This window comes from Pseudorca crassidens, chromosome 2, assembly GCF_039906515.1.
Source record: "Pseudorca crassidens isolate mPseCra1 chromosome 2, mPseCra1.hap1, whole genome shotgun sequence".
NCBI lineage: Eukaryota > Metazoa > Chordata > Mammalia > Artiodactyla > Delphinidae > Pseudorca > Pseudorca crassidens.
The window spans coordinates 96436985-96456827 of NC_090297.1; the positions used below are offsets into that span (position 1 = coordinate 96436985).

Genomic DNA, 19843 nt, shown 5'->3' on the forward strand with positions numbered 1-19843 from the left:
GTGGCTTCCCAGACTGAGGCGGACCAGTCAGGGTTTGGGCAGCAACCGGAGCTCTAGGATCAGGCCTTCCTCCTTTTCTGAGGGCAGACAGGAGGCCTGATGAATGGGACCCTGGGACACTCACCTTCCTCATCCCCAGTCTCCAGAGGTCCCAGGGGCTGAGCTGGCTTTAGTCCAGTTATCAGCCCTATTAAGGATGATAGCTCTCCTTTGGCTAAATCAGTACCTCGATTGAGTTTTCTCATGGCGTTTCCCCTCTGAGTAGAGGAGGTGATCCCACGGGATCCCACTGCCCCAAGAGGCAGCTGCAGCTGGGGTTTCACACTGCTTGGGCATCCACTGTGCCAGTTGTCAGGTGCTGGCACACCTGCACTTTTTTCTAATACCTTATCTGACCCATGTGAGGCAGGGATTATTAACCTCAGCTTACAGAGAAGGAAACGGAGACCCAGAGGGGCTTGTTCAAGGTCGCATAGCTGGTGGGAGAACTAGGATCCAAGCCCAGATCTTGTGCGTCCACGTCTGTGCTTGTCCCCGGCTTCGGCCGCCTCCTGGGGCTACTGCTTGGAGAGGGCCCTTGACTTCAGGAGGGCCCTTCGGGAGGGGAGGGCCCTTCTGCTCTCCTCCCATCCCTTCCTTCACTTCTCCCTCCAAACTAAAGGCTCTGTCTCCTTGCTCCCTAGAATTGCTCACACCTGAGCTTGCTTTCTCTTTCTTTCCCTCACTGTGGGGCTTTTTATAGGACAAAAAGAAAGGGGGCTTGGTTAAGAGAAGAGACTAGGTGTTCCGTGGCCCAGGCAGAGGAATGAAACCGAGGCCTTCTAGGAGGGACATGCAGAGCTCGCTTCCTGCTCACCCCATCTGAAGGCCCCAGCTTCTCCGGCCTGGGTGTTGCCTGGGACCAGCCAGTCGGTGGGCATGACAGGCTTCTGAGTGAGGGCCAGGACCCGCAGTCCCATGCCCTCTGGGTGAGGAAGGGCCAGGAACCTGAGCCCAGGAGACTGGGTGCCCCAGCTTCCGCGGCACCCTTAGGGTCGCAGCGCCAGCATGCCCCAGGGCAGCCCCTCTACCGCCCTCCCGGGAACAGGAGCAATGTTAGGCCGAGGGCTGCAGGCCTCCCCCAACCCCTGCCCTGAGGCAGCCTCCCAGTCTCCTGGGTTTGTTTTCTGTTTTCCTCTCTTGTTCTGAACAGACCAACATTTGTCTCTGAACATCTTGTCTCTGGATGATGAGGTGTTTCTGTTTGTCTCCGTTTGGGGTGGGGTGTAAAGTGGGGGAAGGGATAAAATAAACTTGGGCTATTTTGGAGAGTTGGGGGAAGAGCAGGCAGGAACGGAGTTAGGCAGCTGGGCCTTGGGAACCGGCAGCCCCCAGGCCCTTCACCTCCACCTGTGGTCCGCGTCAGCCTGGGATGCTGAGCGCAAGGGTACTCGAGCCAACTTTGTTCCTCGGCAGCCAGCCTGCCACGACCTGGCCCAGCTCCCTGCTGGGGACTTCTCTGGGCTGGGTGAAGGTTACTGGCCCCCGGCAGGGGTCCCCATCAGGCAGCTGGCTTGACCCACCCCTGAGAGCCGCAGAGTCTTGAGAGCCCAGGTGCCTGGAGGGATTCTTAGGCATCCCTTTGTCACCTCTAGTCCCAGTGAGTGAGACTGATGATCTCTCCTCGTGACAGGCTCCCCAGGACCAGGAGAGGGGGCAGGCAGTCACCTTGGCTTCAGTCATTCAGGAAACATTTATTGAGCACTTACTACCTGCCAGACGCCAGGCTGGCCTCTATACATAGAAAGACGAGTTAGAGGTGGTCCCTGTTCCTAAAGAGAACCAGATCAGGTGGAGTAGGTGGCAGTTGGGGAAAACTGGGTGACAAGAAATGGTAATAATAATACAAGGTAGATCAGGAGAGGGGCCACAGTAGTCTTAAAACATGAAGTTCGGTGGAAGGTGAGAGGGGGAAGTGATAAATCCCACCTCTGTGTGCGATGAGGTTTTGTTTGGAGGGGGGCTGGTATGCAGGGAAGCTTCAACCAGGAAATAGAAGTTAAACTGGGTAGGCCCTGCGTGATAGTGACTTAGCTTCCTTAAATAATTTTTAGAAGGAAGCCAGTTATAAATAAATATATAAATAAATATTCAGTGTGGGTAGTGCCTAACCATGCAGAGTTAGTGAAGAAGGGAATTTCCTGGCCAGGCGACCAGCCAGAGCAGAGAGAGGACAGCATGGGACAGAAAGTCTAAGGGGCAGGGGTGTTTCGACAGATAGGCAAGAACCTGGAATTGCATTTGTCTGGATAAGTTCTTGGCCGGTGACGTGGACTGGCCTGAATTCCTTCTGGGACTCATGGGCTCTAGGCAGCCACGTGGCCCTGAGAGGCCCCAGGTGCTAGCTTGGCAGGGGCTGGGCATGGTAGAGGCTGGCTCTGACACCGGAACCAGAGGGTCCTGGCTCAGGATGGGAAGGCCCAGGGCCAGCCAGGTTCTGCTCTTGGGCAGCCCATGAAGGGGGAGGAGCTGGGGTCCCTCGGCTGGGACCTGGGCATCATAGTACAGGTCCTCACCCAGGAGCCCAGGGACAGCTCAGAGATGCCTTGCCTGGCAGACTTCCTCTCCTTCCCTGCTTCTCAGCCCGCAGGGCTGCCCACTCCCTTTCCAGCACCACCTGGGCACTAGGATCTCACTTCCCCAGAAGGCTCAGCTCCTCATCCCATCCCCTCAGATCTTCCTCTGCAAGTGTCTTTGGCTGTGTTCTCAAATTTCTCTTCTCCTACACTTCATCCTTAATATAGGTTTTTGGGCATGAGTCTTCTTATGTTTATCTGTCCATCTGTCTCCTTGGCCCTTCCTCCTTGGGCTCCCCTCCCCTGCTCCTGCTGATTGTATGCAGTTCCCAATGACTGGTGTCTGTCACCTCCTCCCCACCCCCCCAACCCAGCCTCTGCCAGATTTCTGAGCCACTCTAGGCTCGGTGCTAAGTTTTACAAACATCATTTCTTTTAATCCTCAAAATAACCCTATAAGGTAGGTACTCTTATCCCGTCAATACATGAAGTATGCTGGTAGCCTCAGGGCCTTTGCACTGCCTGTTCCCGCTGCCTCTGGAGTTCTGCTGGATCTTCACATAACTCATTCCCTCACTCCTTCAGGTCTCTGCTTCGATGTCACCTTGGCACTGAGGCCTTGCCTGACCACCCTATTTGAAATAGCTCCCCCACCCTCACACTTCTTAGCCTCCTTTCTCTTTATTTTTCTCCCTCTTATACCATCTGACATACTCTACTTATTTGTTGACAGTCTCCTTCCACTGGAATGGAAGGTCTAAGGGGCAGGGGTGTTTTGTTTCCTACTGTTCCACAGCACCCAGAACAGTGTCTGGCACATAGTAGGTGCTCGGTTTTCCATTTTATGAACAAAGATCCTTAAGGCTCAGAGAGGGTAAGTAACTTGCCCAAGGTCTGGGCAGTAAGTTGCAGAGCCGGACTTGCGTCCAGAAGTGTATGACTTAACATTACCGCCAAAGACAGTCGTGGGATGAGCTCAGTGAAGGAGGCTGGTCATGGGGCTGGCTCACCAGCTGAAACACCTGGGTCTCTGGAGACAGATGGGTCCCCAACAGGATACAGCCAGCCAGTGTGAGGGGCCCAAGGGAGCAGGAAGCTCGAAGGAGTAGCACTGTCCTTCAGAGAGGCTAGGACCCTCCTGTCCAGGGTGGCGAGACCCTCCTGTATCCTCCCAGCTGGCAGGAGAGGGGCTGCTGCTGGCCGAACTAGTCCACACAAGCGGTCTTCTGCTTGGGCAGTTTCGGTTTTTGTTTTCTTTGGCTTCACCGTGCGGCATGCGGTATGCCAGTTCCCCCTCCAGGGATCGAACCCACGCCCACCGCAGTGGAAGCGGAGAGTCTTAGCCACTGGACCGCCAGGGAAGTCCCTGCTTGGGCAGTGTTGACTTCCAGCAGAATCCATGCCTCTGTCCCCACACAGTGGAAAGAACGGACAGCTTCGGCCATGGGAACGAGGCAGGTCACTTCTTCCCAGGCCTCAGTTTCATCACCTATAAAACAGCAGAAAGGGAACTGAATTCAATGACCTTCCGAGTCCCTTTCTCTTCTGTGAAGCAAAGGCTTTGTGATATTTTGGGCTCCAGATCCAACTCGTCCTCAGAAGCTGCGCACGGGTGTTCACGGAGGCCCCCTCGCCTCCTCAGCTCTGTCACCATTTATTGAGCACTTACTGTATGCCAGGCACTTGCTGTGTAGAAGCTCATTTAATCCTGCAGTAACACTAGTGGGGGCACTAGTAGTGTCCCATTTTGTAGCGAGGAAACAGGCACAGAGTGCACCGTTTCCCTCACTGAGTAGCGGTGCCGGGATGAGGCACCCAGGCAGCTGACCCCAGGGCTCCTTAGCTCTCCTTTGCCCTCAGTCTCAGCTCCCCGAGGCTGCACAGCCCCATGTGTGGCAGGGGCCGATGGGGAGCGCTCTGAGGGGCCCTGCCAGCCTCGCAGGATGGGCCAGCGTTGGGGGGTGGGGGCACTGGATAGGAGGCTCAGGTGTGAGGCCTTGACCTCTGGGCTGGGCGATGCTGCTGCAGCCGCCGCCTCCTCGCTGGTCCCTTTCAGGTCCCAGTCAAGGGTTGAAAGCAGAATGAAAGCAGTATCCCTGCCACGAAAGGGAAAAGCCCCGGTGAAAGGCACCGATTGCAAGCGGGGCCACCACTTACAAAATAACTTGGTTTGGGGAATAATTTAGGGCCCTGAAGGGGTACCTGTAACTTGGGGACCCACCTGGGGCAGCCTGCCAGAGCACAGGCCACTGCATCTATCACCGCTCGGCCTTAGGTCTACCTGTCTGCTCAGGGAGTGAGGGCTTCCTGGGACCAGCCTGGAGGGGCCACAAGGGAGACTGAGGCCCCGTGTAGGTTTCATCAGGGAGGAGTGGATTGTCCCCATCTGTTTGGTCAGAGAGGCCAAGAGGAAAGAGCTCTGAGCTGTGCGTCAGGAGACCTGGCCTCAGTTTAATCCTCAACAAGTCATTTGCCCTGTCTCGTGCCTCTGTTGCCCCTGAGAAATGGACACATGTGGCTCCCCTTTCCCTGTCCGCATCCTCTGAGAGGGTGGCAGTGAGGGGTAGAAGTAAGTAGATGGGATGGTTCTGCGTTTAAAAAAAAAAAAAATGAGTGAACACTGCAGGAATTCAGGGGGTTGTTCCCTAATGCAGGAGGGAGGAGTGGTTTGCACCCACTGGGCCTGCTGCAGAAGGAGCCCTTGGGGTGGACTTGAGGAAGGCACCTTGGCTCTGCTGGTGAGAGAGTGGCCCTGGCCACAGCACCCGCCCTGCCCTCCCCTCCCCTCCCCTCCCCTCCCCTCCCTGTGCCCTCTACTCAGCCCCGTGGCAGCTCTTCCTGAACTTGTTTTTCCAAATCACCAATTAACTTCACGCTGGGCTCCCAGGTGGGCCAACTCTGCTGGCTAACTTTTCCTCAGAAGAGCACCAGCTTCTGCTTCCCAGGCTTCCTGGCAGATCTGGGATGTGCTGACCCCACCCCTTACCCCAATGCCCTCTGCTTGGGAGGGCGGTGCCAGGACTCGGGGTTCCCAGCATCACCGTGGCCACTGGACAGGTGCCTCCACCGCCTCATCTCTGGATGGCCCTCGAGAGCCCATAGGCTGGAGCTATTTGCCTAATGCCCATGTCAACCTGTATTGTCTTGACAGCCCATTTCTCAGGGGAAGAAAACTGAAACCAGCAAGGGAACTTGAAATTCACCTTCATGGGGGGGGCGGGAGGGGTTGGGGGTGGGGGGAGAAGCAGGCAAGAGAAGCTCCAGGCAGAGTTGTCAAGTGGAAAAGCGTGTCTGTGGTCTGCTACCCTGCTTCTCCTAACTTGCCGTTATCTGATCAACCTGTCCGTGTTCAAGTACAAATAAGTCTTACTGTGTGGCGGGTGTCTGTCCCAAGCCAAAGGTACACATTCCTAAGAGTGAAATAGCAGTCATCAGGGAGCTGGCTGAGAGCAGTATTGGTAATTCAGAGAAGACTTTCCTGGATCTGTGAATTGACCCTGCCTGGGAGGTGTGAAGAGAAGGTACGGCCCCTGAGTTAAACAGTGCTGAGTTCAAGTCTGGTTTCCATCCCTTCCAGGCTGTGTGACCTTAGGCAAGTATATAACCTCTCTGATCTTCAGTTCCTCCTTTGGAAAATGGGATAATGGGGCCTACCTCACAGGAAGGACTGAAGGTGATAACACGTATAGAGTGCCCAAGTATGCCAGGCACAGAATAGATGGGTAATGAATGTTCATTCCCAAAGTTCCCTCCTCAGACTCGCTCCTGCTCCAGACGCCCTTGGAGGTGCTACTTCTTGCTTCATTTTCCCAGATCCCCCTGTATTCTCCACTGGTGTTTTGCAGTACTAAGAAGAAGTTGTGCCCACCCACCTCACCCGTCTTGGTGCAGACTCCCAGGGAGGAAAGCATCTCTGAGAGGCATCATTAGACGGGGCAATGCCATGGCCAGGTGGAAATCAGAGTGGGGCAGGCAATGGGGGTTGCCAAGGGGTCGTGGGGCCACAGTCCTCCCTCATCTATCAGCTCAGCCCGCTGCTCAGGGAGGAAGCCCATCCCCACCCACCAAGCAGGACAGAAAACAGCAGGGGGCATGGACACCAGCAAGGAGCACCCTGACAGTGGTGAATGGCATCACATGAATAACAGATGAAGGCTCCGTAATTGGTGTTATTACACATGCATTTCATCTCCATTCATAATGATTGGACACTTAAACCCAGCCGTTCCTCTGCTGAGTGCTGCTGTCATCATTCTAGCCGAGATCCCAGCAGCTGTCCAGATCGGCTGTTGCCACACTCTGATCCCAATGGGTGCAGTTTATTTTTTGTTGGCGCTCAGTGTCCCAGGAAATGTCAGTTCTCGGGAAGGGGAGGGTGGCTATTCTGGGCAGACTACCCTGTCTCCTGCCCCGGAGCAGGTTGTCTTTCTTCAGACGCTTCTCACTGTCTGGGCAGTCGGCTCAGACATCCTAGGGTGAGAGGCAGGCAGGAGGGGCTGGGACTTGGGGCTTGAGGAGGTGGGTCATGGCCGGAGCTTAATAGGTAGAATGCCAGCCCCCTGCCTCTAGGCATATCCCTTAATGTAGTGGCCTTGCAATTTAGTGTGTATCAGAATTACCTGGAAGATTGTTGAAACATTACTGGACCCTCCGCCCAGCATTTGTCATTCAGTAGGTTGGGGCGGGGCCCGAGGCTTTGCATTTCTAACTAGTTCCCAGGTGATGCTTACGCTGGTGGTCCAGGTCACTTTACTGCCTTAAAGCCTAGTTACTTGAGGTGTGGTCTGTGGGCAAGCAGCCTCACCTGAAAGCTTGTTAGAAATGCAGAATCACAGGCCCCGCCCCAGACCTCCTGAATCAGAATGGCATTTTAACAAGGTTCCTGGAGGATTTATACAGCCATTACAGTTTGAGAAGCCTCAAAGCACGATCAGGTTAGAGGTGGGCAGAGCTAGGCAGTAGGCAGGGCCAGGCAGCTATAGTCCTCTGTTCAGTTCCTTCCAGCTAAAGGCAGCCTCTAACTTCTGTGCACCATGACAAGGATTGGGACATACTGCCTTAAAGCACGCAAGCAGAGGGATGAAGACCCTTTGGGGAGGGAATTCCAGCCCCTGACTGTGTACCTTAATCCCACCTCTCACCACCTAACAGACTGCCTGGTGACCCACGGCCCCTCCCTCTACGGGCCGAGGGCCCAGTCCCTGCTGGGTGCATCTGTCCGTGACAGCTGCCTTCACTCTCCTCCCCGCCCATAGGTGGTGGCCTTTGCCTCTCTCTTCTTCATCCTGGTGTCCATCACCACCTTCTGCCTGGAGACGCACGAGGCCTTCAACATCGACCGCAACGTGACGGAGATCCACAGGGTGGGGAATACTACCAGTGTGCGCTTCCGGCGGGAGGTGGAAACGGAGCCCATCCTGACCTACATCGAGGGAGTGTGCGTACTGTGGTTCACGCTGGAGTTCCTGGTGCGCATCGTGTGCTGCCCCGACACGCTGGACTTCGTTAAGAACCTGCTCAACATCATCGACTTCGTGGCCATCCTGCCCTTCTACCTGGAGGTGGGGCTGAGCGGCCTGTCGTCCAAGGCGGCTCGCGACGTTCTGGGCTTCCTGCGCGTCGTGCGCTTCGTGCGCATCCTGCGCATCTTCAAGCTTACGCGCCACTTCGTGGGGCTGCGCGTGCTGGGCCACACCCTGCGCGCCAGCACCAACGAGTTCCTGCTGCTCATCATCTTCCTGGCCCTGGGCGTGCTTATCTTCGCCACCATGATCTACTACGCGGAGCGCATCGGCGCCAGGCCTTCCGACCCGCGGGGCAATGATCACACCGACTTCAAGAACATCCCCATCGGCTTCTGGTGGGCCGTGGTCACCATGACGACGCTGGGCTACGGGGACATGTACCCCAAGACGTGGTCAGGCATGCTGGTGGGGGCGCTGTGTGCACTGGCCGGCGTGCTCACCATTGCCATGCCCGTGCCTGTCATTGTCAACAACTTCGGCATGTACTACTCTCTGGCCATGGCCAAACAGAAGCTGCCCAAGAAACGGAAGAAGCACGTGCCTCGGCCGCCCCAGCTGGAGTCGCCCATTTACTGCAAGTCGCAGGAGACCTCGCCCAGGGACAGTACCTACAGTGATGCCAGCCCCCCTGCCCCAGAAGAGGGTGTGGTTGAGAGGAAACGGGCAGGTGAGATTGGGGGTTGGGAAGGAAAGCCACCTCTCCCCCAGTGGCCAGGGGAGTTCCCAGGTGAAACTCAGCCCTTGGAACTTGGGATTGTGCTTTTATTGCTCTGGGCTTCCCGAAATATAAGGTGTGCCTTTATGAGGGCACAGTATGGAGGCTGAATATCTATTCTCTGATAGCTTCCTGAACATCAGGCTCTGTGGAGTGAGTATCCCCCTAAATTTAGGCTGCTCTGGGCAGTGCGTGGGGCTGTAAATTAGAAGCCTGGGTTTCTAATCCCATCTTGGCCATTATGCTGTGTGCCCACAGGCCAGTCACTCACCCTCTCTGGGCATAGACTCCTCACCTGTAAAACAGGAATGCTGTCAATGTCTTACCCCGACTTTGACGAGACCCAAACGAATGATGGACATGAAAGTGCTTGAAGAAGTTAAAACCACTTTACAAATATCGGGCGCTGTCTTTATTAGCTGGAGAGTCGGGCAGCTGTTCTTCTGAGGAGAGTCAACACATGAATCATTTCTTTCCAAACGTTCCAGTCTAGTGTCTCTTGGCCTGATAAATGTGATAACGTAATGGCAGTGGGAGTCTGCCTTCTGTTTGGCACAAGCTAGACTGAGTCCTGGGCTCGGGGTTTAACATGGGACGGAAGGGAACCAAGAGGGAGCAGCCCAGGCAGTGTTGGGAGAGGGGAGAGGAAAGGTGGAAGAAACTGGTAGCTGCATCCTGGAACGGGAGGACCTGAGGGTCTGAATCGTGCTCTTCAAGGATGAGAAAGGCCACCCCAGGAAAGCTTGCTTCTACCTGAGTCAAGAGTGAAAGGAAATTGGCTTCACCCACAGCAGCGTGAAGTTAGGTTGGAGAGTGGGAACCCAACTGTTAGGTACGGGATGGGCTCCTGAGGGAGGTATGGGATTCCTAGCATGGGGGGGCCGTCAGATGCCAGGCCGTTGGGGAGCGGGGGGTGGGGTGGTGCCAGGAGACTAAGGGAGCAGCTCCTGTCTCGGCTCTGGGGGCAAAGTGGGACTCGTCCTTGTGGGGAGGTGCCTGACTTGGGACATTCACCTGTGGCCTGCTGGTGGGTGCCCATCCTACGTGCTGGAGCCACTCACTCCCTGGGGTCATTCAAGGGCCCGGGTCTTTCAAAGACCTTGATGGAGCAGTACCCATTAGGCCCCCCTCTTCTCCCCCACCAAGATGGTACCGTCTTCCCCAATCCCTGAACATAAATCTCCCAGCCAGTACCCCAGGGAATTTCAGCTCTACCCTGAGGTCCATTCAGGGCTCAGAGAGAGTAACTTAATATCAAAATGTACAAGTCCCTAGGCTGGCTCCGCAATACCTACGGCGCCACGAGCCGTTCCTCAGCCTGACCCTAACTGCTCGGTCACGAAAGGGCATCCCTGGCCACTGCCTTCAGACCAAGGAGCGCCCCTTCTCCAGATCCCAGGGCTCAGCTTCATCTGTGCTGCTGCGTACCTGGCGGAGCAGGGGTGGGACTAGAGCCCACAGCAGTAGGAGCTGAATTGCAGCCTCTTCCCCTCGGGGTCCTCCCCAGACACAGGGGAGCCCCGAGAGCACAGGGCTTTAAATCCTTCAGGCACTGACTCTGGCTTGGATGCCTGGTGAACAAGTGCCTTCGGGTGGTCCAGGAAGACAGCTGCGGACGCCACACTAACAGTTTAGCCCTGGCAGTGCTACCCTCACCCCAACAAGCCAGACATTCTCCTAGGGAATGCAAACTCATCCGTGTGTCAGCCTGAGCCAGACCCAGGGCAGAAGCCGACTCTGCTGCCTGCCTTGGACTGATCTCAAAGGGCCAACTTGGGGAATCCCTGCTTTTAGGGTATCTGTGGCCCTGGCCGAGGCTGGGAGGGAAGCCCGCATCCTGTCCCCTGCCCCCCAGGACCAGACCCACTCCCTGGCTCCGGCAACACTCTCCCCTCGGGTTGGGTAAGTGATGCTTTAGGTCTGGGATTAGCCCTCATGCAGCCTTCCTTCTGTCCGCCCCTTTAGACTCCAAGCAGAACGGCGATGCCAGCGCGGTGCTGTCAGACGAGGAGGGAGCCGGCCTCACCCAGCCCCTGGCCTCCGCCCGCACTCCGGAGGAGCGCCGGGCCCTGCGACGCTCCGGCACCCGAGACAGAAACAAGAAGGCAGCTGCCTGCTTCCTGCTCAGCGCTGGGGACTTTGCCTGTGCCGATGGTAGTGTCCGGAAAGGTATGGCTCCCCAGGCTGGGCAGGGGGTTAGCCCCCACGGAGCTGAGTCTCCCCAGTGTCCCCCATGGAGCTTGAGGTCTCCTCCTCCTCTGAGGCCATGGACACCATCTCCTCTGCCTCGGATGCACCCTCGCTTTTAGGATGGGTCCCCTGATATTCCAGTTCCTGGATTAGAAAGGCCTGCAGCATCCCCAGAAGATACACAGAGCCCCCTGGGTTCCCCCAGGGGAAGACAAGTGCTAGAGGGTGAGGGGACCCCAGATCGAGGCTCCTGCCGCCCCCTCCATTTTATTGCCTCTCTTCCTCCGGTTCCTGCAGTGGTCTTCAGGCCTGGCTCCTCATGGCCATTGCCAGCCTTCCCCTAGGCCTCCCTTAAACACAGCTCAGGCTTCCCCAGGTAAGTAGTCCTGGGAGATGCCAACACACTCAGGAGTCAGGGTAAGAGCGGGGTGCTGGTGTGAGGTCTTCAGAGAGCCTGGCTCAGGCCCACCTCCTCCGTCTTGCACTGGGGGTTCTGCAGCCGAAATCTGCAAGCCCCTGAGATGGAACTGTTCACTCCGGGTAGAGCCAGAAGGGTGACCAGGGGGAGGGGTGGACAGGGAGAGTGGTTCCCCTCTGAAGTGCGTTCTGAAGGATTTGGCAAGTTCAAGGGAAGGCTGAAATGCCATCAGCAGACCCCATGCAGAAGCTGGTCAGTGGAGCTAGGGATTCCTGGCCTGAAAAAGTGGGACCGAAATGATTAGGGATGGTTGAGAGCCAGTGGTGGCTGAGAGCCAGGGCTCTTAAGGCCAAGTGTCCCTTCTGCCTAGCTCCTTGTCACTTTTTTGTTTTTCCTGCCTTGTCGCTGTGACCTGATCTCTCTAAACAGCCTGCCTAGTTTCAGGATAAACCCCAACTCTCCCCGCAAAAAGCTCTTCCCTTCTTAACTAACCTTCTCTCAGCCCAACACCCCTCCGCCACTTCCCGCCATCCCCAAACCCCAGACCAAAGGCAGGTTGAGTGAGGCGGGGCAGTGGCTGCTGTAGGAATAGCCTGTGATGTCTCTGTCCCCCCAGGGATGTCCCTTGGCCTGCCCAGCCCAGGCAGCCTCCAGGGATACCTTCCCAGTCCCTTTCCCTGGCTTCCTCAGCGCCACTGTCCCCAAGGGATCCCCAGGGCACCCTGACCCTAACCAAGACCTGAGAGGTATGCGTCCTGCTTTGCTGGGCATGTGTCCTATTGGGTGGCAGAAGCAGGAGCAGCAACCTGGAACCTGGAGGTGGCCCGGAGGCTCAGCTAAAGGACTGCAGGTGGACGGTGCTCAGACTCTTACACCCTCTTCTGTGTTCTTCTGGTCAACCCTGGCCTCTGTGTAGCCCACTCCTTGGGCTCTGGATGTACCTCTCCCTCCTGCCCCACCCCAAACGTGCTGTGGCTTCCATTGTGTCCTAGTTCAGACCCAGAGTCTTGCTCTGGCTGGAGCACGCTAAGTGGATGGTGTAGAAGGTGGGGTGAAGGGGACCCCACCCCCCACGTAGGACTTGAGCAAACAGAACTGAGTCCTGATCACCCCTGTTTTCATCCAGAGTGGTGAGGGGCTCAGTGGAAGTAGTGGTGCGCAGGAGGCTGTGAGATTGCAAGTCAGAACAGGGACCATGAGGGCCTGGGGAACAGGTCCCATCTGAGGAGGAGACTGTGTGTGTGCACGCATGGGGCTGGGGAGCCTGCGTCCCACCACGTCGTATCTCTCTGGCTGCTTGTGGGGCCCGGCTGCTCTATTTTCAAGATGCCTCCACACTGCTTCTTGGCAACAAGCATGTAGCTCAGCCAATTAGAGTGACCTTCGAGAGGGAACAGGTGGGTTGCTGGGAAACAGGCCCTGCTAAGCAAGCGTGGCAGTTAGCATCGCCAAACTCCCAGTGCGCGCTCGGCAACTTTCCCCATGCCACACCACGCCACACTTCTCTGCACCTGGGCTACATTCAGGCCCAGGAGTGAGTGGGCCCGGGCCTCGTCCGGCCACCAGCACAGACCCCACGTGACCCTGTAGGTGCATGTGACTGAAGGTGAACTCCCTGGAAGGAAGGTGGTGAGTGCTAATTAGGGCAATTAGGGTTGAGCAAGGAGGGTACTGAGGGCTGTAGGGGCTTCATGCAACTGGAGGGAAACCTACCTGGGGACAATGATAGGGCAAAGGTCAGCTGAGTGTGGGGCCCAGGGGTCCATCCAGAGACCAGAGAAACTCAGGGAGCCTTTCCCAGGGGGACCAGACCCTTCCACCCAGTCCCGGGGCTGCCCGCCCTGCAGGGTCCCCGGAACGTGGATCCCATCGAGCATCTCAGGCAAGGAGCTGTGCCCCTCTGACCCACGTACCTTTTCTTCACCAAGGCTGTGAAAAGTCCCGGAGTCTAAACAGCACAACAGGAGCCGCTGGAACCAGTCTGGGGCTATCTCAACTGGCATCGCGGTACAGCTCACCCTACCCTCCAAGAAAGCTTCTGCTCGCCCACCCCTTCCACGCCCTCACCAGCCCACCCCCTGGACACTCAGCCCCGTAGCTGCACCCTCGGCTCACCCCGCCCCTGGGCGCACGCGCGCAAACAGGCACACTCACATGCCTCCAGCCCTCGTTCCTCCTGGGGCCTGCGGAAGCCAGGCAGGATTCAGGAGAACTCAGGCCCCCAGGCCTCTCCTCCACAGCACCCAGCTCCCCAAAATGTCCAGCTCTGGGACCTGAGAGTGAGGGAGAGATTACTTGTAGGCCTTCTATCCCGCTCGCTCCCGTCCTGAGCTGAGGGTGCCGTCACCCCCAGGACTGTGTCTCTGGGCCCAGCCTGCCCCGCAGGGTCCCACCTAGATCACAGCAAATGCATTTCCATCCCTCGGGGCCTTCAACCAGGAACCAAACAGCCTGCAACTGAACATCTCTGTCTGTCTGTCTGTCAATCCCACACCCAGACCGGCCAGGAATAAGGCTGTCCCCTGGGACATCTCTGCCGGTGTGTGAGGGCTTGACTCCTTGGGGGAGCGGTGCCACCTGATGTTCTCCAGGCCTGCCGTGGGGTGCAGGTGGGAGTTCCTAGAGTCAGAGCCCAAGGATTGGCTGCGTAGGCGCAGGGATGTCCTCCTCTCAGGGTGGCGCCCAGCAGCGGAGCCCAGCATCCCATCTGCACCCCGAGCTGCAGTATCGCTTGCCACGCTGCTTCCTCTGCTTCCCCGACAATTCTTCTTCCTCTGCTGCTCCCTCCAGCTCCCAGCCCTGCCTCTGAGTCACCTGCCGCTCCCACCCAGCCTCTGTGCTCTGTATCGCTGCCAGAACCGGAGACTCATCTAATTTCTATAATTAAGTGTATTCATTTACCTAACGAGCCAGGGAGGACAACAGGTCTGTGAGTCATTGAGTGAGCAGGGGTGCACCCTGGGCAGGGGCAGCTGAGGGGAAGTGTAGGGACTGAAGCCGTCCTGCCCCCACCAGCTCCCTGACGGGCAGCCTGCCACGCCCAGGGTGGGCCGAGCCGCAGGGGGCCCCTCCCCAGTGCACCAGCCAAGCTCTCCAGGACCTCCTCAGCCCGGGAGCTCGGAACACCCCAGCCGAGGCATTGCCTGTTTCACCTGATGGGAATTAGACCTGGCAGCGGAGCCGTGTGCCTGGCAATTTTTAGAGTCAGATTATGCAACTTGGTCGAGGGAATGACTAAGGAAGGTCCATGTCTGCTCCTTCCAGAGTGGGCAGAGATGGGTACCGCCAGACAGCATTTTGGGACTTGGCAGGAGGCTGGGGACTCTGGAGGCCACCCCAGAAGGTGAGCTGGGCGGAAAGGTCAGACCGTTTCATGGAGTTGGGGGGGTGATGAAGAGCCTGTTCCAGGAGCATCCCCATTTCAGTGCCTTCTTCAGCCTTGGGCAGACACAGGAGTATCCCTTCCAGAAAAGTCTGTGCAAGGTGGGTCCTCGGCTCCCCCAGCGCTGCTGTGGTCTGTGGAGCCTGCCTCCTGCTTGCTCTCAGAATGACAAGAAGAAGAGCTGAGAAGATACAGGGGCATCCATGTCACTGCCCCTCAGAAGGGGACACGGACAGGGAAGCCCTGGAGAGCAGGATGGGAGCAGGGCACCTTCTACCCTTCCAGCCCAGTCTGAGAACCCAGCTTCTCCTCCGGGAGGATGGGTTCGGTCCTGCTCCTGCCGGGCTCCCTGGTGCAGGGGTCCTGGCTCTGACACGGACACAAGGAGCTGGGTGTCCGGTGTAGCATGGGCACCACAGCTATTTTCTCCTCTCACTTGCCTTTCTGGTTCAGGGAACTGAGGCGGCTATTTCTGTGGCAGCCCTCAAGTTGTCAGGAGCCCAAGTTTCCACGGCACCCACCGCCTCCTTCCCTCTCTTCCCTCCCACAGGGACGGGCATGCTCACGGCACCCCCGTGGTGGGCACAGATGTCTCCGGGCGACATGATGCAGGAGTGCCAGGCTGGAGCCCCTAGTGCCTTGGGAGGTGGGCTCCCACACACCCCTCCTGTCTCTCTGGCTTCTGTAGGGTTGACACAGGATTGAGCGTGAGCTGACGGGAGAGCTGAGTAGGCTGCCTGCCTCAGCTCCTCTCAGGGCCCTCAGAAAGGGCAAAGTGAGCCCTGGAGTTTACAGAGCCCCACTGTACACCAGGCCCTGCCTGGGGAGGGCCTCAGGCTTGCCCAGGCCTTGGGCCTCCCTCCTCAGGAGAGGGCTCTCCCTCCCACCCACAATCTGAGAGTGCAGTTTGCTTTACCTTGGATCTGGACTTGGACCTCCACCCATTACTTTGGCTTCTAACAGCCTTTCCCCTGCAGCTGGGGCCCGGCCGCTCCCTGTAGATCAGGGAAGCAGCCCGCTTAGGAGTTGTTACCCCTCCAGTTTGTACCAGGGCTGCTGACAAGCCTAGAGGCCACTTCTCAGCCCCCAGGGCTTCTGAGAGGGGTGGCTGGGAGCTGGAGCCAGAGGGGAAAGTACCTGTTCCGCCCAGAGCCCAGACTGCATGGGAGTCAGAGGGGAGTCTGCATAACAGCTCCGGCTGCCCTTTCGCAGAGCTTCCTGGGAGACGGGGGACCCTCTGCCCTGGCCAGAGAACATCGCCTTCTCTGGCATAATGCCTGCCCCCACAGCAGCCTCCTGCCTGCCCTACCTGTGCCCCAGTTGAGAAGGTAGGGGAAGGGAAGGCCCAGACCACTGCCGTCCCAGGCTGAGGAGGAGATGCCGAGAAGGGCTCACTGAGGGGTTGGGTTTCCTGCTGTCTCTCCTGAGATGGGCACAGTCGTCCTTCCTGACCTCCAGCTGCTGGGACTCTGTTCCTGCCAGATTGAGGAAGGGGACTGGGCATGACACGGCAGCACACTCAGGAGCCTTCCTCACCGGCTCCCTGGGACAATGGACTAGCCCCAGGTGGTGACAGCAGATGGAGCTATGTCAGGGGGGAGCACAGGCTGGGCAGGCAGCAGCCCAGGTGATGGCCTGTGGGCTGTGAGCCACCACCCTACCAGGAACCTCTCCCACTGCCTCCATGCCAGGCTGCAGAGCTGTGGTCCCTCTTCCCACTGCACTGCAGCTTTGAGGGCCTAAGGTCTCCTGGTTCCTGGAGCTCATTACCTAACAGGCACGGAGATAAGCTGTAACATCACCTATGGGTCACCGTGGCCCAGTGCTGGGTTGGCAGAGGGGTGATGAAGGGCTCACCCCCTTTCCTCCCTATCCCCACTCTTCCTGGACTCTTAGCTCTGGGCCCCACACCTTCCAGCTCAGCTCCTGGCCTACTCCTCAACCCACTGCCTATAGGTCAGCAGCTGCCTTCCTTCTAACATCTCGTTTTTTGTTTCTCCCTTTCTTTTGCTGAACTCCTTACCCACCACCTCCCCCAAGAAGGCAATGTTGAGCCGAAAGTGTGTGTCCAAGTGTCTCACACCTGTGCTCTTTAAACACAGAGACCTGCCAAGATGCCCTCTCGTCCAACTATGCCCAGGCTGAAGTCCTCACCCTCTCTTAAAGCGGCACCAACGTGAGAGAGACAGGCAGACAGACAGAAAGCCAGAGGCTTAGGGCAGCTCTGGAACCCAGGCAAGAATCTTTCGCTGGGAAAGACTCAGATATCCTTGATTGCACAGGACTGATGGGAAACCTCCCATGTGACCCTCGGGGCCCAGAGCCATTGGGTCTGATGTTCTTGTTCTGTTGTACATTGAAGAGATATATATGCACATATAGTGTCTATATTCATACATACTATACTACTGTGTGTAGTGCATGTGCTCTTGGTGGTCTGTCTTCTTCGTTAGGCTGTGTCTCCCCAGGCCCTCGCCCCACCCCCACCCTCACTCCCTTCCCCCTCACTGATTCCTTGTTTCTGCTGAATATGTGTGTGGAATATCCCAGGAAAAGTGTACCTGGGAACTGCCAGTCCAGCTGGGTGGTCCCCGGCTAGACTCTCCCTCTTGGGAGTGTTTCCCCTGTGGTCCAGAGGCCTGTGGAAGGCCAGATTGCCCCCTGGGGTCACTGCTCCACTAGCCTCACCCCATCCCAGATTGGGGCTCTACCTCCCACCCCACGCCCCAGTTGTTGGGGGACTTCCCGGGGCTCCTCTGCACCTTCTTCCACTCCTTTCTCCACCTTCCCTGTGTCCTTGACTGAGGGGGTGTTTTGTCTTTTTTTATTTCTGGTTTTTTGTTCTGTCTCCTTCGTCCATTTGTTTCCAAAGATGCTGCTGGGCGGACGGGCAGGGAAGGGGTCTGTCTGCCCACCTGGCTCAGGGGTCCGAGAAGGGAATGCTGCGGGCGAGCGGAGACCAGTTGCAATACAGTACTTCCTGGCTAGTGGCCAGAGTATGCGTGCAATAGCCGAGGCCAGGTGCCCCCTTCGACCTTGGCCTCTGCCCCTGCGTCGGCCCTCCCTCCCCACTCCCAGCCCGCCCTGCCCCTCCCTAGTGTTGGTCGTCCTTTTCTAAAGCTGTCCCCTCGTGTGTCTGAGGCGTGCCTAGGCTGGGCCCTGCCGCCCTGTCTGCATGCCTTTGACTGTCATGCTGTGCTCAAGCCCCAATAAAGACATCTGGAGCGTCCTGCCGTGCTGGCTGTGTGAGTGACTGCCTCCGCCTCTCCTTTCTGTATCTGTGGGGACCTCCCCGGGCTTCCCCCACCCCCAACACCTGAGAAATGCAACACACTCCTAACCCGCCCCCACCAGGAATCACCAGTGCAGCCCAACCCCTGCATTTAGAGCCAGACGTGAAATGCTCGAGATGAAAAGTGACCTGGCCAAGGTCGCGCCAAGAGGACTAACCTGGGACCCCGGGCTTCTGGGCAGTGATCTCCACTGCTGCCACCGCCCCACCACCACCCCCAGCAGTAGCGTGGAAGGAGAGACTTGTTTGTTTAGGGGTCCCACTGTATCCCTGCTTGTTTTGCAGGGGGCATCTCCTCTTCCCTGAAATTGCACCAGTTCTATGTCGGCCAAGGCCCTGGGGATGCCGAAGTCGTTGTGATGACTGGATGGATGGCTGATGGACTGAGGCCGACAAGGGGCTGGGAGCACAACTGGGACCACTTAGGGCTGGGGAGCGAATGGTCCTGGGCCTAGATAGGATGGGGGGGGGTGAGTGATGCTCAGACGTCATCCCTCGCTGTTGTCCCTGTCACACTCACACAGGGGAATGAACGGGGCTGGCTTCAGGGCCGTGCCACCTGTGCCGTCACTCAGAAGGGCCCACAGCCGACTTAATGCTCAGCTGTTGCCGTCTTGAAGTTACTGATAATTATTGAAGAAGGGCCCTGTGTCTTCATTTTGCACTGGGCTCCGCGGATTATGTAGCCAGGCCTGGGCACATGTGTGCTCTCTTTACTCTTTATCCCAGGTGTAAACTTAGCGTCAAAGGAGCCTCAGTTCAGGGTCTTGATCTGCCACTTCCTAGCTGGGTGACTTGGGGCAACTTGCCAAACCTCAGTTTCCCCGCCTGTAGGATGGGGCTAATGGTAGCCCCTGTCTCAGAGCCAGTGAGTGTAAAGGCCTGGCCCAGTGCCATCTGTCTGCCTGTGGCCTGCAGTAGGTGCCCGGCAAGTGTTAGCTCCCTCCTCGCCCATTTCCTGTTGCTCCCAGCTTTTCTCCCCAGATTTCTGAGATTGCCTGGTCCGGCCACACCAGGAAAGGACAGGAGCACACCAGGGAGCAGGGGGTGAGGACGGCAGGGCTGAGGGGAGGGGAGAAGTGAGGGGAAGCCTGTCCCTGAAGCAAAGAGAAAATCGCGCTTGGAGCCTGGGCCGGCAGAGGCAAGGCGATGGCAGGCAGCCAGTTGTCAATTAAAGATAAAATCTCTCCTCCAGCCGTGGAGGGCAAGTAGAGGCTACGGCTCCCCCAGACAGGAGAAAGCCATTTGCAGCCAGGCTCGCCTCAGAGAAGCTTGACCTGGCAATAAGGGGATGGGATGCACTGCTGACTCCATAATGATATTACGCATCAGGGCCCATGTCCAAAATGGTGTTTGGGTATTTTGGGGTTTTTTTCTTTTTCTTTTTTTGTTGTTGTTGTTGATCAGTGTGGAACCGTTTCATGGTCAGGGGCTGAGAACCCAGCAGGCAGCCCAAGGGTACCCAGTGCCAGGGGGGCTTGAGGGGACCCAAGGAGATGCAGTTGGGGTCCCCGGTGACACCCTCAGACCCCTGGAGGGGGAAGGGGAGGGGGCAGTGTGCAGGAGGGCAGAGTTCAGTGAGAGAAGCAGGGGACCGCCCCTCCTCCCCACCTCACAGAAACAGCAGACAATGCTGTCAAGGAAGCAAAGGCTCTGGCTCCCTCTGGTCCCCGAACCTGGAGTGGGACCCAAACTAGGGAGCTGGTTAAAAGAGCAGGAAGCTATAGTGATGGAGACTGACTCTGGGAGTCTGACTCATGGCTCCT

General features: G+C 57.5%; 1 protein-coding gene across 6 annotated transcripts in view; it reads left to right on the forward strand.

The window, feature by feature from the left end:
• Positions 1 to 19843, forward strand: part of KCNC4 (potassium voltage-gated channel subfamily C member 4) — a 41596-nt gene that overhangs the window by 5190 nt on the left and 16563 nt on the right. The window contains exons 2-5 of one of the 6 annotated variants that reach the window (XM_067727198.1): positions 7811 to 8747; positions 10761 to 10964; positions 15336 to 15431; positions 16888 to 18014. In XM_067727198.1, the coding sequence (XP_067583299.1) occupies positions 7811 to 8747; positions 10761 to 10964; positions 15336 to 15431; positions 16888 to 16949 (1299 nt within the window). In that variant the 3' untranslated portion in view covers positions 16950 to 18014. Of the gene's footprint in view, positions 1 to 7810; positions 8748 to 10760; positions 10965 to 13331; positions 14886 to 15335; positions 15432 to 16825; positions 18015 to 19843 lie in introns of those variants that run through there. The other 5 variants (XM_067727203.1, XM_067727202.1, XM_067727200.1 and 2 more) reach the window with 5 other exon arrangements.